At 47.3% G+C, this 23,772-nt stretch overlaps 1 protein-coding gene across 4 annotated transcripts in view; it reads right to left on the reverse strand.

The window, feature by feature from the left end:
• Positions 1 to 15,083: 15,083 nt before the first annotated feature.
• The window catches only part of tfeb (transcription factor EB), a 119,241-nt gene continuing 110,552 nt past the window's right edge, over positions 15,084 to 23,772 (reverse strand). For 3 of the 4 annotated variants that reach the window (XM_055654375.1, XM_055654373.1, XM_055654374.1), the window contains 2 exons: positions 17,851 to 18,019; positions 15,084 to 15,904 (listed from right to left, as the gene is read on the reverse strand). In XM_055654375.1, the coding sequence (XP_055510350.1) occupies positions 15,491 to 15,904; positions 17,851 to 18,019 (583 nt within the window). In that variant the 3' untranslated portion in view covers positions 15,084 to 15,490. The remainder of the gene's footprint in view (positions 15,905 to 17,850; positions 18,020 to 23,772) is intronic. The other variant, XM_055654372.1, reaches the window with a different exon arrangement.

Below are 23,772 nucleotides of genomic sequence, written 5' to 3' on the forward strand. Positions count from 1 at the left end.
GGCTTCCCATCTCCCACAGGATCACCTACAAAATCCTGATCCTCACCTACAAAGCCCTCCACCATCTGGCCCCCCCATATCTCACTGACCTCCTCTCCCCCTACCAACCCTCACGGTCCCTCAGATCCACATCAGCCGGTCTCCTCTCCATCCACAAGTCCAACCTCTGCAGTTTTGGGGACAGAGCCTTCTCCAGGGCAGCTCCCAGGCTCTGGAACTCCCTCCCCCAACTGATCCGCAATTCCGTGTCCCTCACCATCTTCCAGTCCCGCCTCAAGACCCATCTCTTCGCCTCTGCCTATCCTTAGCCCCACGTGCCGTCCCTTTTCATCTGTGCATTCATTGCCTCATACTGTGTTATGAATTGAATTCTGTATTTACTTTGTGTACTAGTCATGTCTCTACTATTTATTTCATTCCCCTTACATGTTTTTCCTCTACCTGCTAAATTTTTGTAAGGTGTCCTTGAGACTCTTGAAAGGCGCCCATAAATAAAATGTATTATTATTATTATTACGCCTGTAGGGCCACAGTCTTAGAATAAAGGGGAGATCATTTAAGACTGAGGTGAGAAAAAACACTTTTCACCTAGAGAGTTGAGAATTTGTGGAATTCCCTGCCACAGAGGGCAGTGGAAGTCAAGTCACTGGATGCTTTCAAGAGAGAGTTCGATAGAGCTCTTAAAAATAACGGAGTCAGGGGATATGGGGAGAAGATAAGAATGGGGTACTGATTGGGGACGATCAGCCATGATCACAATGAATGGCGGTGCTGGCTAGAAGGGCCGAATGGCCTCCTCCTGCACCTATTTTCTATGTTTCTATGTTTCTGTGGAGTGTGGGAGGAAACCTACGCAGTCACAGGAAGAACGTCCAAACTCCACACAGACAGCACCTGGTGGTCAGGATCGAACCCGGGTCTCCGACGCTACGAGGCAGCAACACTACCGTGCCGCCCTTGAGTTATTTTTTAATTTATTCTTTGGATGTTGTCTCCAAGGTCAAAACTCATTCCCCAAAGATTGGTGCAGAGCTGCGGAAGTGATAGGAGTGGGAGTGGCCATTGGGGATGGGTGTCGTGCTTGGGTTCACCAGTAGCCTCCCGTTCTCTCAGCAACTTGCCAACCTACTGTGCACCGCGGGCAGCTTCATGTCCAGCTTTGTTGTTACTAGTTTCCAATGTACAAACTTGGTTTAACAGTGAAATGACATTTTCAGACAGTTGCAGTGGGATTTGGGGATTTGTGTTTCCCAGATGATGCATGCAATAATGCAGTCAATGAGAAGGTTTGCAACCTGGGTGATGGAAGCAGTGGCTTGCGTCTAAAACACTACCCCAGGTTTTCCGATCGTCAATCAGAATACAAGCAAAAACGTGGAATGGCCATTTCAAGATGGAGCGCATCACACTGAACCTCCCCGAGTTGTTAACTCCTAGTTCATAAGTTCACAACTCATCGCCACAGAGTCATCTTCCCAGAGTTAGCAATGATCTATTCTTCATTTTCCTCCTTCTCAGTCCGTTGTCTCATTTTCACACCTCACCCTTCCTTATCTCTGTGTCTCCGTCACCACTGACTCTCAGTCTGAAGAAGGGTCTCGACCCGAAACATCACCCATTCCTTCTCTCCAGAGATGCTGCCTGTCCCGCACTGTGTGTCTGTCTTCAGAGAGGAAATGAAGCTGTTCACAACCTCACTAAGGTTCATTGGTGCTTTATTGTCACATGTGCAAAGTGCAAATGCATAGTGAGATCCATTTCTTACTAACAGTATAATAGAGTATCACCATACCACCCCTGATTAACAATTGTACAGAAGTGGTCCACTAAGCCCACATGTAAGAGGTGCCATTTCATGGCGCCATTTTACAAGTCAAGTTAATGCTCCTGTTATCGTGAACGTTGCCCGATTCGGAGAAGCCCCAGGCTACTGCGGGCCCCGAGCCTTCGCCTTCCTCGAAAGCCACATTCCTCTCCTTTGCTCTTCGGGGTGTGAGAGCCTCCCGCAGCCAACCTCGAGGGCGTGGTAGGCCTGACCCCGCTTCCCTCTCCCCTCCCCCTGGTCCCTCTCCTCTCCCACCCTGTCACCAGCTCCACCCTCCCGGTCTCTGGTCTCCAGTGGCGGCTCAGCGGGCCTCACGCCCAGGCCGCTGGTTCACTTCCCCCACCTCAGGAGAAAACGTGCTCATGTGAGCAGAGAGTATGATGGTGGGGAGTGGGGCTGGGACTGGTGTTTCCCCCAAATCAGCAGAGTCATTCCCGTGACAGGGAGCTCGCACTGTTAGTTCAGCCACTCACTGGGCAAAGCAAACTGCAAAATATAAATCACTGTCCTTCCCCCCCCCCCCCCCCCATCCACCCCCCCCCCCCCCCCCCCCCCCCCCCCCCCCCCCCCCCCCGCCACCATAGTTCAACGTCGTCCCAAAAAAGCACACAGAACTCAAAAATAGTTCCAATAAAACAATCTGTATATTTTATAAAGAAGTAAATTCTCTCAGTAGCAACATACTTTCTGTATTAACATTCACCACTGTAGGTTTTCCTTTCCTCTGCATTACAAAAAGAACACAGCTTTGAAAATATCATGGGTCATTTTACTTGCCAACTGGTTGAGAAGACTGAAATACCAGAGTGCACGTTGATTTCGGAACAAGTTCAAGATGCGTACAAACCATGCAGAAAAGAATACTGAACAGTTAACAGTGACGGTGGAATGAAGAAGACTTCCATGGGGAACTGTGTCAGCCTCCAACTCACTGAGTTGTTTTACAAAACTTCAGAGCCTCCTATTCAGCAAAAATGATTTGATTTTACCATTCTGAGAAAATGATCAATGATTCTAATTGCAGATTAGCTGCAATAGTCACTTTATTTGTCACATGCAACCTCACAGCCAAATTCCTTTTGCATGTATTACACATTACACTAGCTTGCGAGCTGGCAGGAGCAGCTTCATTCACAGGCTGGGAAATCCATTTCCAATTCTGCCACACTGATAGGATTTTCACTGTCACCTATCACCGATCTTACAGCAAATTCTGCATTGCAGAGGTTGTCAGGGGATGCCAAGAACTGGGTAGGATTTACTGGCAGTTTGAAGAAGGGTCCCAATCCAAAACGTCACCTATTCCTTTCCTCCAGAGATGCTGTCCGACCTGCTGAATTACTCCAGCTTTTTATGTCTATCTTCGGATTAAACCAGCATCTGCAGTTCCTTCCTACCCAATATCTTATGTCTTAATTTGAGAAGTCTGAGATGAAATTGGGTCCCGCAATGCATTCTGCTCTGGTAGTCCAACGAGCCCAGGTTTTAATCTAACTTACCCAACTGATGTACATGTTGCCCCACATCCACTGCAGTCTCCACTTGGATCTGTGAATGTGCTGCATCCATGCTCAGCGTGTAACAGCGTGTAACATCACCCATCACAATTTCCCCATCACATACACCCGACCCAAACATGAGGCTTTGCCAAAACTCCAGGAGTGCCCTGGAGTCCACAGATATTACATGTTAATCTCCAAGACACACCTGTGAGCAAAACCAGGGGAAAAAACATAAGAGGAATAGATCGGGTAGATACACAGTGTGGGTGAATCGAGGACCAGAGGACACAGGTTTAAGGTGAAGGGGAAAAGGTTTAATAGAAATCTTAGGGGTACCTTCTTCACACAAAGGACAGTGGGTGTATGGGACAAGCTGCCGGAGGAGGTGGTTGAGGCTGAAACTATCCCAACGCAATGTTAGACAGGTACCTGTATAGGACAGGTTTGGAGGGATATGGACCAAACGCGGGCAGGTGGGACTAATGTAGCTGGGACGTGTTGGCCGTTGTGGGAAAGTTGGGCCGAAGGGCCTGTTTCCACACTGTGTTGCTCCATGACTCTAAATATCCCTGGGTCTGAAGCAATACACTGTTAAATGCTACCCATATAACCATATAACAATTACAGCACGGAAACAGGCCATCTCGACCCTTCTAGTCCGTGCCGAACACATAATCTCCCCTAGTCCCATATACCTGCGCTCAGACCATAACCCTCCATTCCCTTCCAATCCATATAACTATCCAATTTCCATATAACTATCCAATTTAAATATCCCTTTGAATATCTTTGCTTATGGGTGATAAAATTATGTGTAAGATGGCGGAAAGCAGTACGTGACTGACCGTCAGGAGTCATTCAAGCGCGCAGTCTGTCCTCTGCGTTTGAATAGGCTTTGCAAGGGATGGACACATTACCAAGGGCCAGGCCAGTTGGAGGCAGCGCTTCAGGTGATGAAGCCTACAGGATAGGTGTGGTGCTGGTGAACCCGGGTCACCAGAGACTCCCTCCCGTCCCCTGGCATGCTTCCAGTTCACAATCATACTAAACACATTCCTCTCCATCTCGCATTGACTTTTTTTACCTCTGCTGTATCTCTGATCCAGCGGCATTTAAAATTTGTAGCATTTCAAAACCGCACCTCTCAATAAATTGCTTAGAATTAACAAACAGGCAGTTCTGAAAGTTGTTTAGTACACAGCAGGATCCCAAAGTATCAATGGGATTAAGGCTTGGCGCTGTTACAAATGAAAAGTGTTACAAATTGAAGATTGATGAGGGGAGAGGGAGAGGGAGAGGGAGAGGGAGAGAGAGGATGGAGAACAAGAGCGATTGAACGACACGTTTGGTGCAGAGGGGCAGGTAAAGGATTCTTAATCATGGTTGATGTATCTGAAGGAGATAGATACAAAATGCTGGAGTAATTCAGCGGGACAGGCAGCATCTCTGGAGAGGCGTGTGTGGTGACGTTTCGGATCGAGACCCTTCTTCAGACTGAAGGACAAATACATTCAAGGAGGGAGCAACATAAAGAAGTGATGCTAGGACGGAAACGCTAAACACTGAGGTTGGTGGAAGTCTGAAACTAAAGGGAATGGTGGAAATACTGTGCAAGCCAGGGAGCGCCCGTGAAGAGAGAAACGCAGAGTAAAGGGCCTGTCCCACTTTCACCATTTAATTCACAACCTTTTTTACTCGTGGACATTTTTCGTCAGGCTAGAAAAACGCCCCGACCTACTTGATTACCTACGACTAGCACCACGGCCTGCTACGACCTACCTACAACCTTGTGACGACCATGCTGCGAGTATGAGTCAAGGGCAAACTCGGCAGAGGTCGTGAATTAGGTGGTGAAAGTTGGACAGGGGCTTTAGCATTACGGGACGAGGAGCTTCCACCAGGACTGGCCGGTTCTGATTTAAACTGGAAGGCTGGTTATCTGAAATTGCTGAATTCAATGTTACGTCCTGTGGTAGGTGCATAAGGTCATAGGTAATAGGAGCAGAATTAGGCCATTCGGCCCATCAAGTCTACTCCACCATTCAATCATGGCTGATCCAGCTCTCCCTCCTAACCCCATTCTCCTGCCTTTTCCCCATAACCCCTGTGAAGATGAGATGACTGAATTCTCAAAGGGTCAAAGATAGACACTGGTTCCACGGAGCCCCTCTGTTGGTCCATGGAGCTATCCAATCCCTTTAAATCTTCATGCTTCTCTCTTTATTACCTCTTTGTATTTTGCCTCTTGCCCTGATCCATGCAGCTCAATATTAAATGCATCTTTGTTCAATATTTCATCCAAAGGATCAGTATTTTACCAGATGGACGTCAAGATCAAAACCTGATGGGCAGCTTCATGATGATGAATTTCACAGCTCAGCCACTGCATGTGTCGGCTTTCCTCTTCATTGCAGTCTAGATAGAAGGAATTTATTCCAAAACAAGTCCAATTTTACTTCACAGTGAATTCAAGGAAACCTTCAATTGGCTGGGTTGGAAACAGCTATCTCAGTTGAAATTGATTTGGTAAATTAAGGTAAGACTTATGATTGGGCCAGCAGCATATCTTTAGAAGATTGGTGGGAACCTTTCACAAGTGTGTATAAAGGCAGTTCTGAACCTTCTGAATTTTGTAGTCGGCAGAGCAGTACTCTACATATCGCCAAGTTGGACAATTTAACATTTTATCAAGCCAATTAACCTACAAACCTGTACGTCTTTGGAGTGTTGGAGGAAACCGAAGATCTCGGAGAAAACCCACAAAGATCACAGGGAGAACGTACAAATTCCATACAGACAGCACCCGTAATCGGGATCGAACCCGGGTCTCTGGCGCTGCATTTTGCTGTAAGGCAGCAACTCTACCGCTGTGCCACCATGACTGCAGTTAGTTTTTCCTTCCCAAGTTTTACAACCTCCTTGTGTATGGGAACAATGCTGTTTGTGCTTTATATCAGCGATTTGGATGGGAACGTACTGGCATGATCAGCAAGTTTGCAGATGACACAAAAGCTGGTGGCATCGTGAATGTATAAGGTGGTTAGGAAGAGTCAAGAGGGATGGGGCCAAACACAGACAAATAGGACTAACTTAGATGGGGCATCTTGGTTAGCATGGACGAGTTGGGCTGAAGGGCCTATTTCCATGCTGTGATACTCTACTGCCAAGAATGTGACGCTAGCATTCTGGGATTCTATTCACTCTAGCGTGGGGGGACCGCAGTGAAAGTGGGTGGGCATGATTGAAGAACAGTGGCAGACTCGCTGGGGGGGGGGGGGGGGGGGGGGGAGAGGGGGGAAGAAAGGAATTGCTGTCGCGGGATACTTTGTAATTTTTTCAGCACCCTTTATGTGGCCACTATTTGCACACCTTGGGAATGCAAGCAAAGAGTTTCATTGCTACTTGTCACATGTGGCAATCATGTTGTCCACTCCATTCTCAGCTACAGGCTGCCAGGAATGCATGATTGCCGGAGCATACTGTCTTGCTTCACCGTATCCACATCGCAGCGTCTATTGTCCTCATCAGCCTCCAGGAAAGGACAAAAGGTGCAGAGCCTGGGAGCTGTCACCCCTCTCTCCCAACATTAGTTCTGCCAAACCCTCGGAATATTTCCAGAATTTTCCATTTCTATTTCAACAGAATTGTAGTTTCAATCATTCTCTGAAAACAATCAGTTTGTTATTCGGCTGATATTTTCAAAGCATCCATTGTAACCTGCCCAGACCTGTACCCCAGCCTGCATCATTCTGCTTAGTCTCACACCTGTGCTCACGAACATACACTTGCTCTCGGTCCTGCAATAGCTTAGTTCTAAACTGATCCTCACCCTCCATGGCCACATTCTGACTCATCTCCCTGAACTGCTCTAGTCCTAACCATCAATTATCAATGTGCTCCCTTCAATTCCGAGCCTGTTCTCCATCAAGAAAATCAGTGCACAACAATGGGAACTCTGTCTTCAACCAGCTTTGTCCAAAACCATCGCACTCCCTCCTGAATCTGTTTCTTTCCTTGTTGATTGTGACACCAGTGTATTCAACCATGTTTGTTATTGCCTGCCCTAGCATATATCCACAAGCTCAGTGTCAACTTTGTGTTTGTCATTACTCTGCCAAAGTACCTTGCCACAGATCACTACAATTGGAGGCACTTTATAAATCCAATTGACCCTTTTCACCCATCTGTACCAATCCCATTTAGGTGTACACATTCTCTACACCTTGCCTATTCTAAATGCCTCTTAAATGTAGTCATTAGATTTAATTCCATCAGGAGGGGACCTGGCAGAGATCATGGAGGAGGTCATCGTGTCTGGCTGGTCGATGACTTACCACGTGGGAGCCACTGGGAACAAAGGAGGACCTGACTTGGGGGGGACCTCCATGGGGGGGGAAGGGGGGGGGGGGAGGGGGGGGAAAACAAGGGTGGACCTTTGTAACTTTGTCACCATCCTGTATGTGGCATCTATTTGCATACGTTGGGTGTACAAGCAAAGACGTTCACTGTGACTTCCCACATGTGACAGTAAAGTATCCAAATCAATGTCTGGCCATTTCAAAGCACCGTGCAGGAGCTTACAACTGTCTAGGACCAAGATCCACAACCTGCTCGACCCACACCAGGTAGACAAAAATGTTGGAGAAACTCAGCAAAGGAAATAGGCAACGTTGCCTATTTCCTTTGCTCCATAGATGCTGCTGCATCCGCTGAGTTTCTCCAGCATTTCTGTCTACCTTCGATTTTCCCAGCATCTGCAGTTCCTTCTTAAACAACCCACACCAGGCACAGGCAACACAATCATCCACTCTGCATTCAGAATTAAAGGAAGTTCTTTTAGGAAGGAGATGAGGAGAAATTTCTTTAGTCAACGAGTGGTGAATCTGTGGAATTCTTTGCCACAGAAGGCTGTAGAGGCCAAGTCAATGGATATTTTTAAGGCAGTGATAGATTCTTGATTAGTGGTGACTTGATGGGCTGGGGTGGAAGATTGCAACCTTCACGTGGCGATTAATTGTTTCGACTAATGCAATCAACTCGACGTGCACAAACAGAAGATCAAATAGAACAAGTTGTCCTACAACTGGAGGAGGAGGAGGAGGAGGAGGAGGAGGAGGAGGAGGAGGAGATGGAGAAGGAGAAGGAGAAGGAGAAGGAGAAGGAGAAGGAGAAGGAGAAGAAGAAGGGCTGAATGGCCTAATTCTACTCCTATCTCTTATGACCTCGGTGACCCTATGACAGCTTCTCCCAGACTTGCCACCTCAACCACTCATGGCAAGGGCAGTGAGATGTTAGATAGCAACCCAGCCTGCAAACAGATTACACAAGATAGACACAAAAAGCTGATGTAACTCAGTGGGTCAGGCAGCATAGAGTCATAGAGTAATACTGCGTGGAAACAGGCCCTTCGGCCCAACTCGCCCACACCAGCCAACTACCCCAGTCCTGCTTTGCTCTGGAGAAAAGGCAAAGGTGACGTTTCGGGTCGAGACCCTTCTTCAGACAACTTGTTTTGTCAAGCACTCCTGCCACCCTCTCTCCCCCCTCTCTCTCCCCCCTCCCCACTTCCTCCTCTCCCCCCCCCCCTCCCCCTCCCCCCCCACCCCCCCCCCCCTCCCCACCCCCCCCCCCTCCCCCCTCCCCCTCTCCTCTCCCCGGAGGTCCCCCTCCGCCGCCCTCCCCCAACCCCCTTCCTCCTCCCCCCCGCCCCTCCCCCCTCCTCCCCCTCCTCTCCTCATCCCACCCCCCCCCCCCCCACCCCTCTTCCTCTCCTCCCATCCCTGCCCCCCCCCCCCCCCCCCCCCTCGCCCAGGTCAACCCCTAAGGCCTCCCTCCCCCCCCCGGATCCCCCCCTCCCCCTCTCCCCCCCCCCCCCCCCACCCTCTCCGCCCGGCCTCGCTCCCCCCACCCCCCCCCCCCCCTTCCCCCCGCCCCCCCCCCCCCCCCCCTCTCCCACCTCCCCCCCCCCCCACCCCCCCCCCCCCCCCCCCCCCCCCCCCCCCCCCCCCCCCCCCCCCCCCCCCCCACCCCCCCCCCCCCCCCCCCCCCCCCTCCCCCCCCCCCCCCCCCCCCCCCCCCCCCCCCCCCCTCCCCCCCCCCCCCCCCTGTGGACCTCTCTCTTGTTCCGCCCCCTCCTCCCTCACCCATATCCCTGCTGGGAAATCTGGAAAAAAACAACAAATGCTGAAGTTGCTCAGGAAAGAAACTATGACTGTGAAGCAAACGTTGGTGGAAACCTGGTCAAAGTCAAGAGAAACTGCAGATAAGGACGGTGAACACGGAAGAGACAAACATTGGTGCTGAATAGAAAAGCAGAACTTCTCCAAGATGGGCACTCCAAGAGATGTCTGAGATGCACAAACTGCTGTGTAACTCCAACATGTCATGATGTATAACAAGTATCTTGTTGGGAAGTGGAGGGGCCTGGTTCCCACGTTTCCTTCAGTGATGTGGTGGATAACTTGCTCCCTCAACCTGTACCCAGGATGTTTTAGAACTAAAGCCTCCAATGTGTCTGCTGTCCCTATGGGACAAAGATCCAGATACCTTTCTGTCCTGGGCCTCCCCCACTGTTATTGCCCAATGCAAATTGGAGCAAATTGGTGGAACAGCACCTCGTATTTCACTTGGCCAGTTTACAACCCAGCGGTATGAATATTGATTTCTCCAAATTCAAGCGATTCAAAAAAATGCTTTCCCTCCATCTCTCTCCCACCCTAGTTATACCGGCTTCAAAGTCATCTTGATGAGTCTCATTGTCTGTAACTCGTTTTCTCTTAGCCCACAGCTTCATCACTATTATTATTATTATTTCATTCATTTGTTCTATATCTCCCTACATCACCATCTATATTTCTCATTTCTGTTTCCCCTGGCTCGCAGTCTGAAGAAGGGTCTCGACCCGAAACGTCACCTATTCCTTTTCTCCATAGATGTGTCTGACCCGCTGAGTTACTCCAACATTTTGTGTGTATCTCAAGGTGTTTGCTTTCTCTATGGGACAAAGAACCACATAGCCCATACATGAATGGCTTTGAAGAGATTTATAGAATTGAAGTATTTTGCACCACAAACTTCCACCAATGTTGCTGGTTTCCACTCATTGTGTTTATTGCTATATGTATCATTATTGCATGTACACTGTTTACTCTGTGAGCTTCATGTGAATGAAGAACTCCATTGCACTCTAGTGTATATGATAATAAACTAACGTGAATCTTTAAACAAGATCAAAACTCTTGGGAAGATTGCTTCAAGAGGCCATCATGGCAATAGCCATTAAACAGTTGAAAAGTGGAGAGCATTTCAGATCATATGTTGCCGTAGTCACATATATGTGATATATATAGTCATATATATCACATAGTCACATGGAACCACAAACTGGGTGAGTATTGTTGATATAAATACTTCAAAAGGAAATGTTTGCATTCCTCTGGGAATGGGAGCAGGGGGGAGGAACTGTGTAGGAAGGAACTGCAGATGCTGGGAAACCAAAGACATGGGCCTGACCCACTTGGCCATCATTTGCGCGTAATTTACGTGACATCATTTACGCATCATGATGCACAACGCGCGCGGCGTGACACGCACGTGATGCATGCATGGTGCGCATTACGCGTGCATAGTGCGTGATGACATAGGCAGTGACGCGCCACTGCGCGCAGCGTCACAGGTTTTGTGATGTACAAAATCTTCGTGCACCATCTGCGTGACCCGCAAATGACGGCCAAGTGAGACAGGCCCTATAGACACAAAAAGCTGGAGTAACTCAGCGGGGATGGACAATATCTCTGGAGAAAAGAAATATGTGAAGTTTCGGGTCGACACCCTTCTTCAGACTGTCTCGTCCCGAAATGTCACCTATTCCTTTTCTCCAGAGATGCTCTCTGACCCCCTGAGTTACTCCAGATTTTTGTGTCTGTCTCGGGGAGAGGAACTATTTGGAGGTGCTCATTCAGAGGGGGCAGAACAGACATTAAAGACTAAATGGTCTAGTCTCTGTAAATGGAACTTAACAAAGTAATTCATCCTGGGCTGAGCTCCATTCATGGAAGACCTCAGTCACGATCAATAAAATCTTCATTTATTTAAAGAAACTTTAAGCATAGTCAGCTCCTGGAGTAACTCAGGGGGTTAGACAGCATCTCTGGAAAAAAAGGAATAGGTAACATATTGGGTCGAGACCCTTCTTCAGACTTCTTCAGAATTAATCAGTGTCCAGATCACACGGTAGCTTGTCAGAGCCTACACAGCTCAAGAATGTCTCGTCCACTGGATCCAGTACAGTTGGTGTCCCATTTAGTCTTGCTGCAACTTTTGCAGTTATTATTATTTTCTGGCTTTGAATCAGAAGAAAACTTTAAAGCACAGACTAAAAGATGAGCAGAGGCTGCAGTTCACTTTGCAAGGGTTTGGAACGATGGGGAATTGGAGGTTTCCGTATCTCTGAACCAGATCCGATCGGCTGCCATCATGGCCTTGGCAAATGCCTCCTCACCACGTATTCATACCATATTGATTTATCTTCATATATTGCTTGGGCAGCTTACAACCCAGTGGTATGAATATTGATTTATCTAACTGCAAGTAACCCTTGCATTCCCTCTCTCTCCGTCCCTCCCCCACACAAGTCATACCAGCTTCAAAGTCATCTTGTTGAGTCTCATTGTTCTCACCTAGGCCACAGCTGACAATGTCCTGTCTCCTTTATCATTGTTACATTTTTGCATATCTTGTGTGAACTGTGAGGAGGATGCTATGAGAATGCAGGGTGACTTGGACAGGTTGGGGGAGTGGGCAGATGCATGGCAGATGAAGTTTAATGCGGATAAATGTGAGGTTATCCACTTTGGTAGCAAAAACAGGAAGGCAGATTACTATCTACATGCCGTCAAGTTGGGAAAAGGGGAAGTACAACGGGATCTGGGGGTCCTTGAACATCAGTCTATGAAAGTAAGCATGCAGGTACAGCAGACAGTGAAGAAAGTGAATTGCATGTTGGCCTTTATAACAAGAGGATTCGAATATAGGAGCAAAGAGGTCCTTCTGCAGTTGTACAGAGCCCTAGTGAGACCACACCTGGAGTATTATGTGCAGCTTTGGTCCCCTAATTTGGGGAAGGACATTCTTGCTATTGAGGGAGTGCAGCCTAGGTTTACAAGGTTAATTCCTGGGATGGCGGGACTGTCATATGCTGAGAGAATGGAGCAGCTGGTCTTGTACACTCTGGAGTTTAGAAGGATGAGAGGCTATCTCATTGAAACATATAAGATTGTTAAGGGCTTAGAGGCAGGAAACATGTTCCCAATGTTGGGGGAGTCCAGAACAAGGGGCCTTTGGGTTTCGGCCTGAAACGTCGCCTATTTCCTTTGCTCCATAGATGCTGCTGCACCCGCTGAGTTTCTCCAGCATTTTTGTCTACCTGGTGTGGGTCGAGCAGGTTGTGGATCTTGGTCCTAGACAGTTGTAAGCTCCTGCACGGTGCTTTGAAATGTCCAGTTGGATACGTTATTGTCACATGTGGGAAGTCACAGTGAATGTCTTTGCTTGTACACCCAACGTATGCAAAAAAATAAGGAGTAAGCCATTTAGAACGGAGACGAGGAAACATTTTTTCTCACAGAGAGTGGTGAGTCTGTGGAATTCTCTGCCTCAGCGGGCGATGGAGGCAGGTTCTCTGGATGCTTTCAAGAAAAAGCTAGATAGGGCTCTTAAAAATAGGGAGATATGGGGAGAAGGCAGGAACGGGGTATTGATTGGGGATGATCAGCCATGATCAGATTGAATGGCGGTGCTGGCTCAAAGGGCCGAATGGCCTACTCCTGCACCTATTGTCTATTGTCTATTGTCTTTCGTTCATTTGTTCTATATCTCTCTCTGCATCGCCATCTGTATCTTTTGTTTCCCTTACTCCCGATTCTCAGTCTGAAGGAAGGTCTCGACCCAAAACGTCACCGATTCCTCCATTCCTCCACTGATTTTCTCCAGAATGCTGTCGGACCCACTAAAGCACGGGAGGGGAGGCATGAAGCAGTTTTTGAGGGGCAGGGCAGTCACTCCTGGTTCTTCTGGACCACAGGTTTTAACCCCTTCCCTGGCCAGGGTGGTCAATGGATGGAGGCTGCAGGGACCTGTGTTCAAAACTGGACATCAGATGATGACATCCTGACGTAACTCTGCCATCAAAATTAGAACCCGCACTCAAGTGAATACCTTCCTGTGGCTGAATTTACCCGTTAAAAAGGTACTATTCAGAAATGCAAGGTGATCTCATCCCACCTTTTTAAATTCCCACACAAATCCATCATGAACCTTAACCCCAGAGATTGGTGAATTCATCTGACTGGTGCCAGCTTAAACCATAGACACAAAAAGCTGGAGTAACTCAGTGGGTCAGACAGCATCTCTGGAGACAAGGGTGATTGTTCAGGTGCTCACCCTTCTAGAAGGGTCTCGACCCCCAAACGTCACCAATTCCTTTTCTCCAGAGATGCTGTCTGAGCCGCTGAGTTACTGCAGCTTTTTGTATCTATTTTCCTAATCTAGTTAGTGCCTCTGCTCTGCTGACAGAGCTAGTTCATTTGTGAGTGCAGGCCAACACGCCTTGCAAGTTATCTAAGTTGGGGGAAACAGTGAAAGCAGGAACAGAGGCAATGAGATCCGAGTCTGACCCAGGCTTACACGAGGACACACAGAGAGAGAGAGACACAAAGTATTGGAGTAACTCAGCGAATCAGGCCGTATTTCTGGAGAACATGGGTAGGTGAGGGTTTAGGTTGGGACTCTACTGCAGACTAATTGTGGTGGGAAAGGGGAGGACAGCTAGATGAGAGGTAGGGACAGGACAAAGTCTGGTGAGTGATAGGTGGATACAGGAAAGGAGGTTGTTTGATAGGCAGACGGATGGACAAATGCTAGTGATGAAAATACAAAACGCACGAGATAAGAATTGAAAAGTTGCAAACTGCGAAGCCAGAGGAAGGAATGCAGGTGGAAGGGGAGGGGTAGGGTTAGTCCAGGTGGGGCACAGGGAAAAGAGCAGGAAAGAAACAAAGGGGCTCAGAGCTTGTCTGTAGGTTATTTACCTAAAATTGGAGCCTTCAATGTTCACATATGCTCAGATTAATCAAAGATGAGATTGTTTGAGACTAACTGTACCCCCAACACAGATCATCCATAGCAGTGGTGTTAAGGAATCAGATCTTCGATTATTCTGAGTCCGTCCATTTGGTGATGGCAGTAACAACTTTGCCCGCCCACTAAACCAGTTTGGGATCTTGAGAAACACAAGGAACTGCAGATGGCCCAAAATCTTCAGCAAAACATAAACTTGTCGGAGTAGCCCAGCAGGTCAGGCAACATCTGTGGAGAGAGTGGACTAACAACGTTTCAGGTCAGCACTCTTCTATCTGAAGAGGATCCTGACCCTTAAATGTCAATTGTGCATTCGCCCCATGGAAGCTGTCTGACCCACTGAGTAACTCCAGCATTTTGAGATTTGTGCAAGAGATTGGGTATTTTTATCGTCCAGAGCAAAGTAAGGCTTTTGAAACCTTAGTTGGTAACAGAATCCACCCCTCCCTCCCCCCCCCCCCCCCCTCCCCTCCCCCCACCCCCCACCCCCACCCCCGCCCCCACCCCACCCCCCACCCTCACCCCACCCCCAACCCTAACCCCAACCCCTAGCCCCAACTTAACACAACCCCTCCCAACCCCCAGCTTCAACTCCCAGCCTCTCAGCCCCGAACCCCAACCCCAACCCCAACTCCAGCTCAGTGACGCAATAACACCGATGCATTTTTACAACCTTAAACCAAATGCCTTCCATAGAAGATGGTTCGTTCCTTGGTGGTCAGCCATTTACCCGGGTGTGGGGCATATGCTATTCCCTGCTGGGAGAGGAAGGGATGGTGCAGGGGCTGATATGGACATGGTGTGGCATGGACCACACTGAAGGTAGGGAAGGGCAACCTCCACAAAATCACTGTAAAATATGGTCTGCAAAAGGACATGGAAATCTTCAAAACCCAATTAAGTCAGTAAAAAAAAAGACAGCAACTTCTGACACATTCTTAAAATTCCATACGAGTTCAGGAAATTCGTGTAGCTCAAAAAGCTGGCATCCCCGCACCTTGCATGGTGGTTTCAGCTGAGGCCAACATCACAGCATGTCACCGTCATCTATGTTGAGGCTGCTTCTTCGGCTGCTTGCTCTGGAGGCTTCAGGGGAGACGGAGGAGAGCAAGGGGTCCTTCCCCAGGGGGGAGAGCGTGTCGTCCATCATCAGCATGTCGTCCAGCTGGTAATCTGCTTTGGTGGGGACGCTGAAGGAGAGGTCAGTAAACTGGCCCATGGGGTCAGCATAGCCCAGCGAGCTGTCACAGAAGCCAAAGGACTGAGCAAAATCCGCTTGGCTCGGAGCAGGTTGCTGGTGGTGCCGGTTCAGCTGCTGCTGTTGAAGTGCATCCATGGGGTTCTCCTCGTGTTTCAGGCAAGAACCGAGGTGCTCCGGTGTGTTTAGCCCCGAGGGTGAGACAGTGGAGAGTCCATGAGCCTGTGCTTGCATTTCCAGTTCCTACATACCAGAAGAAAAATGATTCTGATTAATATTGGAGAAAAAACCCTACATTGCTAGCTTGACCCTAGTTGACCCTAGACTAGTGTTTCCCAACCTGGGGCCATATGGCCCCAAAGGGTCCATGGCAAATTTCAGGGGGGCCACAGAAAGTTTTTGGGATTTAGGGGGCCACAGGTTCAATGAAGGGGGCCACAGAGCTACCTGTTGCCTCCTAAATTTCAGTTCTACTAAATTTAAATCTATGTAGTTGAAATAATTTTTGATGTTTGTGAAATAGAATAAAAGAGAATATATGTGCAATTAATTGACACTGATATTTTTATGGAAGGTTTTATGAAATTGAAGTACTTTTTTTCCGCTAATAATGTCAGGGGGGGCCACAGAAAAATTAAAAGATTCCAAGGGGGCCATGAGCTAAAAAAGGTTGGGAACCACTGCCCTAGACCATAGTTTGAGTTTAAGACTGACAGCATCTTTGAAGAAAGGTCTCGACCCGTGACGTCACCAATTCCATCTCTCCAGAGATGGCTTGGATAGAGTGGATGTGGAGAGGATGTTTCCACTAGTTGAAGAGTCTAGAACAAGAGGTCATAGCCTCAGAATTAAAGCATGTTCTTTTAGGAAGGAGGGGAGAATTTTATTTAGTCAGAGGGTAGTGAATCTGTGGAATTTTTTGCCACAGACGGCTGTGGAGGCCAAGTCTGGATAATTTTACGGCATAGATGGATAGATTCTTGCTTAGTACGGGTGTCAGAGGTTATGGGGAGAAGCAGGAGAATGGGGTTAGAGGGGAGAGATAAATCAGCCATGATTAAATGGCGGAGTAGACTTGTTGGGCCGAATGGTCAAATTCTACTCCTATTCCTTATGGCCATGCTGCCTGTTCCGCTGAGTTACTTCAGCATTTTGTGTCTGTCTATCTTTGGCTTCTTTCTAAGTACTGTGGGATATGGCGCCACCATATTTGCACTCAGACACGAGAGGCAGACAAGGTGGTAAAGCAGGCATACGGCACAGACGGGGCATTGAGTACAGGAGTTGGGACATCATGTCACAGCTGTGCAAGATGTTGTCAGTACCACATCTGGGATATTGTGCACAGTTCTGGTCAACATAATATAGGAACGGTGCGAGAGAGTGTACAGAATAGTTTGGAGGAGTTGGGTGAGAAGGAGATACTGAGACAGTTGTCGTTGGAGCAAAGGAGGATGAGTGGTTTGGTTTAGTTTAGTTTAGTTGAGATACACAGTGCGGAAACAGGCCCTACAGCCTACTGGGTCCACTCCGACCAGCGATCCCCGCTCATTAACACGATCCTCCACCCACTAGGGACAATTTTTACATTTACCAGCCAATTAACCTAAACCTGTACGTCTTTGGAATTTGGGAGGAAACTGAAGATCTCGGAGAAAACCCACGCAGGTCACGGGGAGAACATACAAACTCCGTCCAGACAGCACCCGTAGTCGGGATCAAACCCGGGTCTCCGGCGCTGGATCCGCTGTAAGGCAGCAACTCTACCGCTGCGCCATGGTGACCGTGATAAAGGTTTATAAAATCGTGAAAATAATGGACAGTCACACTTATTCCTCGGATAGTTAAGTCTGAAACTAAGGACATAGGTTGAATGTGAGGGGGGAAAGATTTAAAGGGGGTTTGAAGGGCACGGAGGATGGTGGGTATATTGAATGAGCTGCCAGAGGAGGCCATAGTTGCACAACTATAACATTTCAAGGACTGCTTATAGACAGGAAAGGTTTAAAGGGATATGAGCCAAATTCCAGCATAGGGTTTAGCTGTGGAATGCACTTTGGAGAGGATGGATGAATTGGGCCGAAGGGCCTGTTGTATAACTCAATGACTGTGACATAATAACTAAACACTCCGAGTGATGTTGGTTGACACCAGAGCTCATGGTGACTGGCCCACCTTCCGTTCCTCACCTGAATGCGAAACCGCAAGTGGTTGTTGGCCATTTCCAGCCTCTTCGATTGGCCTTCCATCTCCCTGGTCCTCAGCTGATCCTTCTGCAGTCGTTTGATATACTCGACCGAGGCTTTTAGTATCGTCCCCTTATTCCAGCGGACATCCCTGTGCAGCAACGAACAGGACCTCAATGAAAGTGAAAAAAAATGCACAACAATGGACACGGCAGCGACACAAACACAGTGGCCATTGTTACAAAACACAGGATAATGATGGGAAAGAAGTGATACAAGTCCTTGGGCTATTTCGTTTGATAAAAACAAAAACAGGCCACACAGAGATACTGCACTTGGTGAGAGGACCACCTCAGTCCCATTTATGGATTCACACATCACCGTGCTGAGTGGAAGAGGCGCAGTTATTCAAGAACTCGATCCTGGTACATTGCTGGCTTAAAGGTGAACTAGGATGGGAGGAGGTGAAGTGCAGAAGCTGGGAGACAAGCTGATCTTGTGGTTTAAAGTAATTACTCTTTAGGTGTGGAACGTGAACAGTCTTTTGGACGGGCACAAAAAGCTGGAGTAACTCAGCGGGGCAGGCAGCATCTCTGGAGAGAAGGAATGGGTGACGTTTTGGGTCGACACTCTTCTTCAGACATGAGTATGCAGGGAATGGAGGGATATGGATTGTGTGCAGGGAGACATGAGTGGTCTTGTCATCATATACGCCACAAAGTCTGTAGACTGAAGGGTCTGTTCGTGTGCTGTACTGTTCTCTGTTTTATGTGAAGAGCTGACTGCATGCAAGCCCACTACTCTGTATTAAATAGCAACAGAGACCATCACAAATAGTCAGCAGATCAGGCAGCATCTGTGGAGGGAGAGCAGAGTAAACATTTCAGGTTAATGCACTATCCTAAATCTGACAAATCGGTTATTTATCTGAAAGCATAACTTGGTTTCAATCTCCACAGATACTGCCTGAGTTGCTGCGCATTTTCTTCGTGTTTTGTTTCTATTTCCAATTTCCAACATCCAAAATGTTGTTTTATTTCTATTTACTGCATGAATCCCATAACTTGTTCTCTGATCCCACAGGTACAGCACATTTACCCAGTGCCTTGTTGCTTTTACATGCAGCCCAGTGGTATGAATATTGATTTAGCTCACGTCAGGCATAACCATATAACCATATAACAATTACAGCACGGAAACAGGCCATCTCGGCCCTACAAGTCCATGCCAAAATATTATTTTCACCTAGTCCCATCTACCTGCACTCAGACCATAACCCTCCATTCCTTTCCCATCTATACACCTATCCAATTTATTTTTATATGATAAAATCGAACCTGCCGCCACCACTTCCACTGGAAGCTCATTCCACACCGCTACCACTCTCTGAGTAAAGAAGTTCCCCCTCATGTTACCCCTAAACTTCTGTCCCTTAATTCTGAAGTCATGTCCTCTTGTGTGAATCTTCCCTACTCTCAATGGGAAAAGCTTGTCCACGTCAACTCTGTCTATCCCTCTCATCATTTTAAAGACCTCTATCAAGGTCCCCCTTAACCTTCTGCGCTCCAGAGAATAAAGACCTAACTTATTCAACCTTTCTCTGTAACTTAGTTGCTGAAACCCAGGTAACATTCTAGTAAATCTCATCTGTTCTCTCTGTATTTTATTGACATATTTCCTATAATTAGGCGACCAAAATTGTACACCATACTCCAGAATTGGTCTCACCAATGCCTTGTACAATTTTCAGATTCAGAGTCAGATTCAATTTAAATTGTCATTGTCAGTGTACAGTACAGAGACAACGAAATGCATTTAGCATCTCCCTGGACGAGCGACATAGCAAACGATTTGAATAAATAATAATAAGTGTCCGGGGGGGGGGGGGGGGGGGGTGGTGATTGGCAGTCACCGAGGTACGTTGTTGAGTAGAGTGACAGCCGCCGGGAAGAAGCTGTTCCTCGACCTGCTGGTTCGGCAACGGAGAGACCTATAGCGCCTCCCGGATGGTAGGAGGGTAAACAGTCCATGGTTGGGGTGAGAACAGTCCTTGGCGATGCTGAGCGCCCTCCGCAGACAGCGCTTGATTTGGACAGACTCAACGGAGGGGAGTGAGGAACCGGTGATGCGTTGGGCAATTTTCACCACCCTCTGCAATGCCTTCCGGTCGGAGACAGAGCAGTTGCCATACCATACTGTGATGCAGTTGGTAAGGATGCTCTCGATGGTGCAGCGGTAGAAGTTCACCAGGATCTGAGGAGACAGATGGACCTTCTTCAGTCTCCTCAGGAAGAAGAGACGCTGATGAGCCTTCTTGATCAGAGTAGAGGTATTGTGGGTCCAAGAGAGGTCATCGGAGATGTTGACTCCCAGGAACCTGAAGCTAGAAACACGTTCCACCTCCGTCCCGTTAATGTGGATGGGGGTGTGCGTGCCACCTCTGGACTTCCTGAAGTCTACAATGAGCTCCTTGGTCTTCTTGGAGTTAAGGGCCAGGTTGTTGTCAGCGCACCATGCTGCTAAGTGCTGGACCTCCTCCCTGTAGGCCAGCTCATCGTTGTTGCTGATGAGGCCAATCACCATTGTATCATCTGCATACTTGATGATGGTGTTAGTACCATGTACAGGTGTGCAGTCATAGGTGAAGAGGGAGTAGAGGAGGGGGCTCAGCACACAGCCCTGTGGAACGCCGGTGTTCAGGGTGAGGGTTGAAGAGGTGTGCTTGTCTAACCTCATAGACTGTGGTCTGTTGGTTAGAAAGTCCAGTATCCAGTTGCAGAGGGAGGGGTCGATGCCCAGGTTACCGAGTTTGGTGATCAGTTTTGATGGTATAATGGTGTTGTAATATAATGTAATGTAATATAATGGTGATGTAATTTTAACATTACATCTCAACTTCTACACTCAATGCTCTGATTTATAAAGGCTAGCATACAAAAAGCTTTCTTTCCCACCCTATCTACATGCGATTCCACCTTCAGGGAACTATGCACAGTTATTCCTAGATCCCTCTGTTCACCTGCATTCCTCAATTCACTACCATTTACCATGTATGTCCTATTTTGATTTGTCCTGCCAAGATGCAACTCACACTTATCAGCATTAAACTCCATCTGCCATCTTTCAGCCCATTCTGCCAAATGGCCTAAATCTCTCTGTAGACTTTGGAAATCTATTTCATTATCCACAACCACCTATCTTAGTATCATCTGCATACTTACTAATCCAATTTACCACACCTTCATCCAGATCATTGATGTACATGACAAACAACAGTGGACCCAACACAGATCCCTGAGGCACCCCACTAGTCACCTGCCTCCAACCTGACAAACCGCCATCCACCATTACTCTCTGGCGTCTCCCATTCAGCCACTGTTGAATCCATCTTGCTACTCCTGCATTTATACCCAACAATTGAACCTTCTTAACCAACCTTCCATGAGGATCCTTGTCAAAGGCCTTACTAAAGTCCATATAGCCAACATCCACTGCTTTACCCTCATCAATTTCCCTAGTAACCTCTTCAAAAAATGCAAAAGATTAGTCAAACATGACCTTCCAGGCACAAATCCATGTTGACTGTTCCTAATCAGACCCTGTTTACCCAGATGCTTATATATATTATCTCTAAGTATCTTTTCCATTAATTTGGCCACCACTGAAGTCAAACTAACAGGTCTATAATTGCTAGGTTTACTCTTAGAACCCTTTTCAAACAATGGAACAACATGCGCTGTACGCCAATCCTCGGGCACTATTCCCATTTCTAATGACATTTGAAATATTTCTGTCATAGCCCCTGCTATTTCTACACTAACTTCCCTCAATGTCCTAGGGAATATCCTGTCAGGACCTGGAGACTTATCCACTTTTATATTTTTCAAAAGTGTCAGTACTTCTTTTTCTTTGAATCTCATAGTATCCATAGCTACTCTACTTGTTTCCCTTATCTCACATAATTCAATATCCTTCTCCTTGGTGAATACCGAAGAAAAGAAATTGTTCAATATCTCCCCCATCTCTTTTGGCTCTGCAGATAGCTGTCCACTCTGTCTCTCTAATGGACCAATTTTATCCCTCATTATCCTTTTGCTATTAATATAGCTGTAGAAACCCTTTGGATTTACTTTCACCTTACTTGCCAAAGCAACCTCATATCTTCTTTTAGCTTTTCCAATTTCTTTCTTAAGATTCTTTTTACATTCCTTATACTCCTCAAGCACCTCATTTACTTCATGCTGCCCATAATTATTGTAGATCTCCCTCTTTTTCCGAACCGTATCCAATTTCCCTTGAAAACCATGGCTCCCTTGAAAACAAATTTTTACTATTTCCTTTCAACCGAACAGGGACATAAAGATTCTGTACTCTTAAAATTTCCCCTTTAAATGTCCTCCATTTCTCTTCTACATCCTTCCCATAAAACAAAATGTCCCAATTTACTCCTTTTAAATCCTTTCGCATCTCATCAAAGTTAGCCTTTCTCCAATCAAAAATCTCAACCCTAGGTCCAGTTCTGACCCTCTCCATAATTATATTGAAACTAATGGTATTGTGATCACTGGACCCGAAGTGCTCCCCAACGCATACCTCCGCCACCAGACCTGTCTCGTTTCCTAACAGGAGGTCCAGCACTGCCCCTTCTCTAGTAGGTACCTCTATGTATTGCTGCAAAAAACTATCCTGCACACATTTTACAAACTCCAAACCATCCAGCCCATTTACAGAATGTGTTTCCCAGTCTATGTGTGAAAATTGAAATCTCACACAATCACTACCTTGTGCTTACTACTAATATCTGCTATCTCCTTACATATTTGCTCTTCCAATTCTCGATCCCCATTTGACGGTCTATAATACACCCCTTTTAGTGTTGCTACACCTTTCCCATTTCTCAGTTCCACCCAAATAGCCTCCCTAGACGAGCCCTCCAATCTATCCTGCCAAAGCACTGCTGTAATATCTTCCCTGACAAGCAATGCAACACCTCCATTGGTGCCCCGTCATTCCCTCTCTCTCTATCCCTCCCTCACCCAAGTCGCATTAGCTTCTCATTTTCACCCTACATACAGCTTACAATGGCTTGTTTTCTGTATCATCGTTACTTTTTTGCATATCATTCATTCATTGTTCTTTAAAACTCCACATCACTGTCTATATCTCTCGTTTCCCTTATCCCTAACCAGTCTGAAGAAGGGTTTCGACCCGAAACGTCACACATTGCTTCTCTCCAGAGATGCTGCCTGTCCCACTGAGTTACTCCAGCTTTTGGTGTCTATCTACTTTTTTTTAGCTTAGTGTAGAGATACAGTGTGGAAACAGGCACTTTGGCCCACAGAGTCCACACTGACTATCAATCCCCGCACACTAACACTATCCTACACACCCTAGGGACTATTTACATTTATAGAAAGCCAATTAACCCACAAACCTGTATGTCTTTGGAGTGTGAGAGGAAACTGAAGATCTCGGATGAAACCCAAGCATGTACAAACTCTGTACAGACAGCACCCGTAGTCGGAATCGAACCCGCGGTCTCTGGCGCCCTCTGCAGGATTCACTAAGAGCTACTTTAGCCATGTATACAGTAAGAACCCTCCTTAATAAGAGTCTGAAGAAGGGTCTCGACCTGAAACCTTCGTTCCATAGATGCTGCCTCACCCGCTGAGTTTCTCCAGCATTTTTGTCTACCTCCTGAATACGATTATCAGTTTTCTCCCCCCCCGGTACAATCAGTCTGACGAAAGGCACGATCCGAAACATCATCTATCCATGTTCTCCACAAATGCTGCCTGGCCCACCGAGTTACTCCAGCATTTTGTGTCTTTTTTGGTAAACCAGCGTCTGCAGTTCCTTGTTTCTACACCTTCTTTTACGCATTGATATAATGGCAGGGAGGAGAAAACCAGAATCCCTGCAGGC

The sequence above is a fragment of the Leucoraja erinacea genome, chromosome 24 (assembly GCF_028641065.1).
Source record: "Leucoraja erinacea ecotype New England chromosome 24, Leri_hhj_1, whole genome shotgun sequence".
Classification (NCBI taxonomy): Eukaryota; Metazoa; Chordata; class Chondrichthyes; order Rajiformes; family Rajidae; genus Leucoraja; species Leucoraja erinaceus.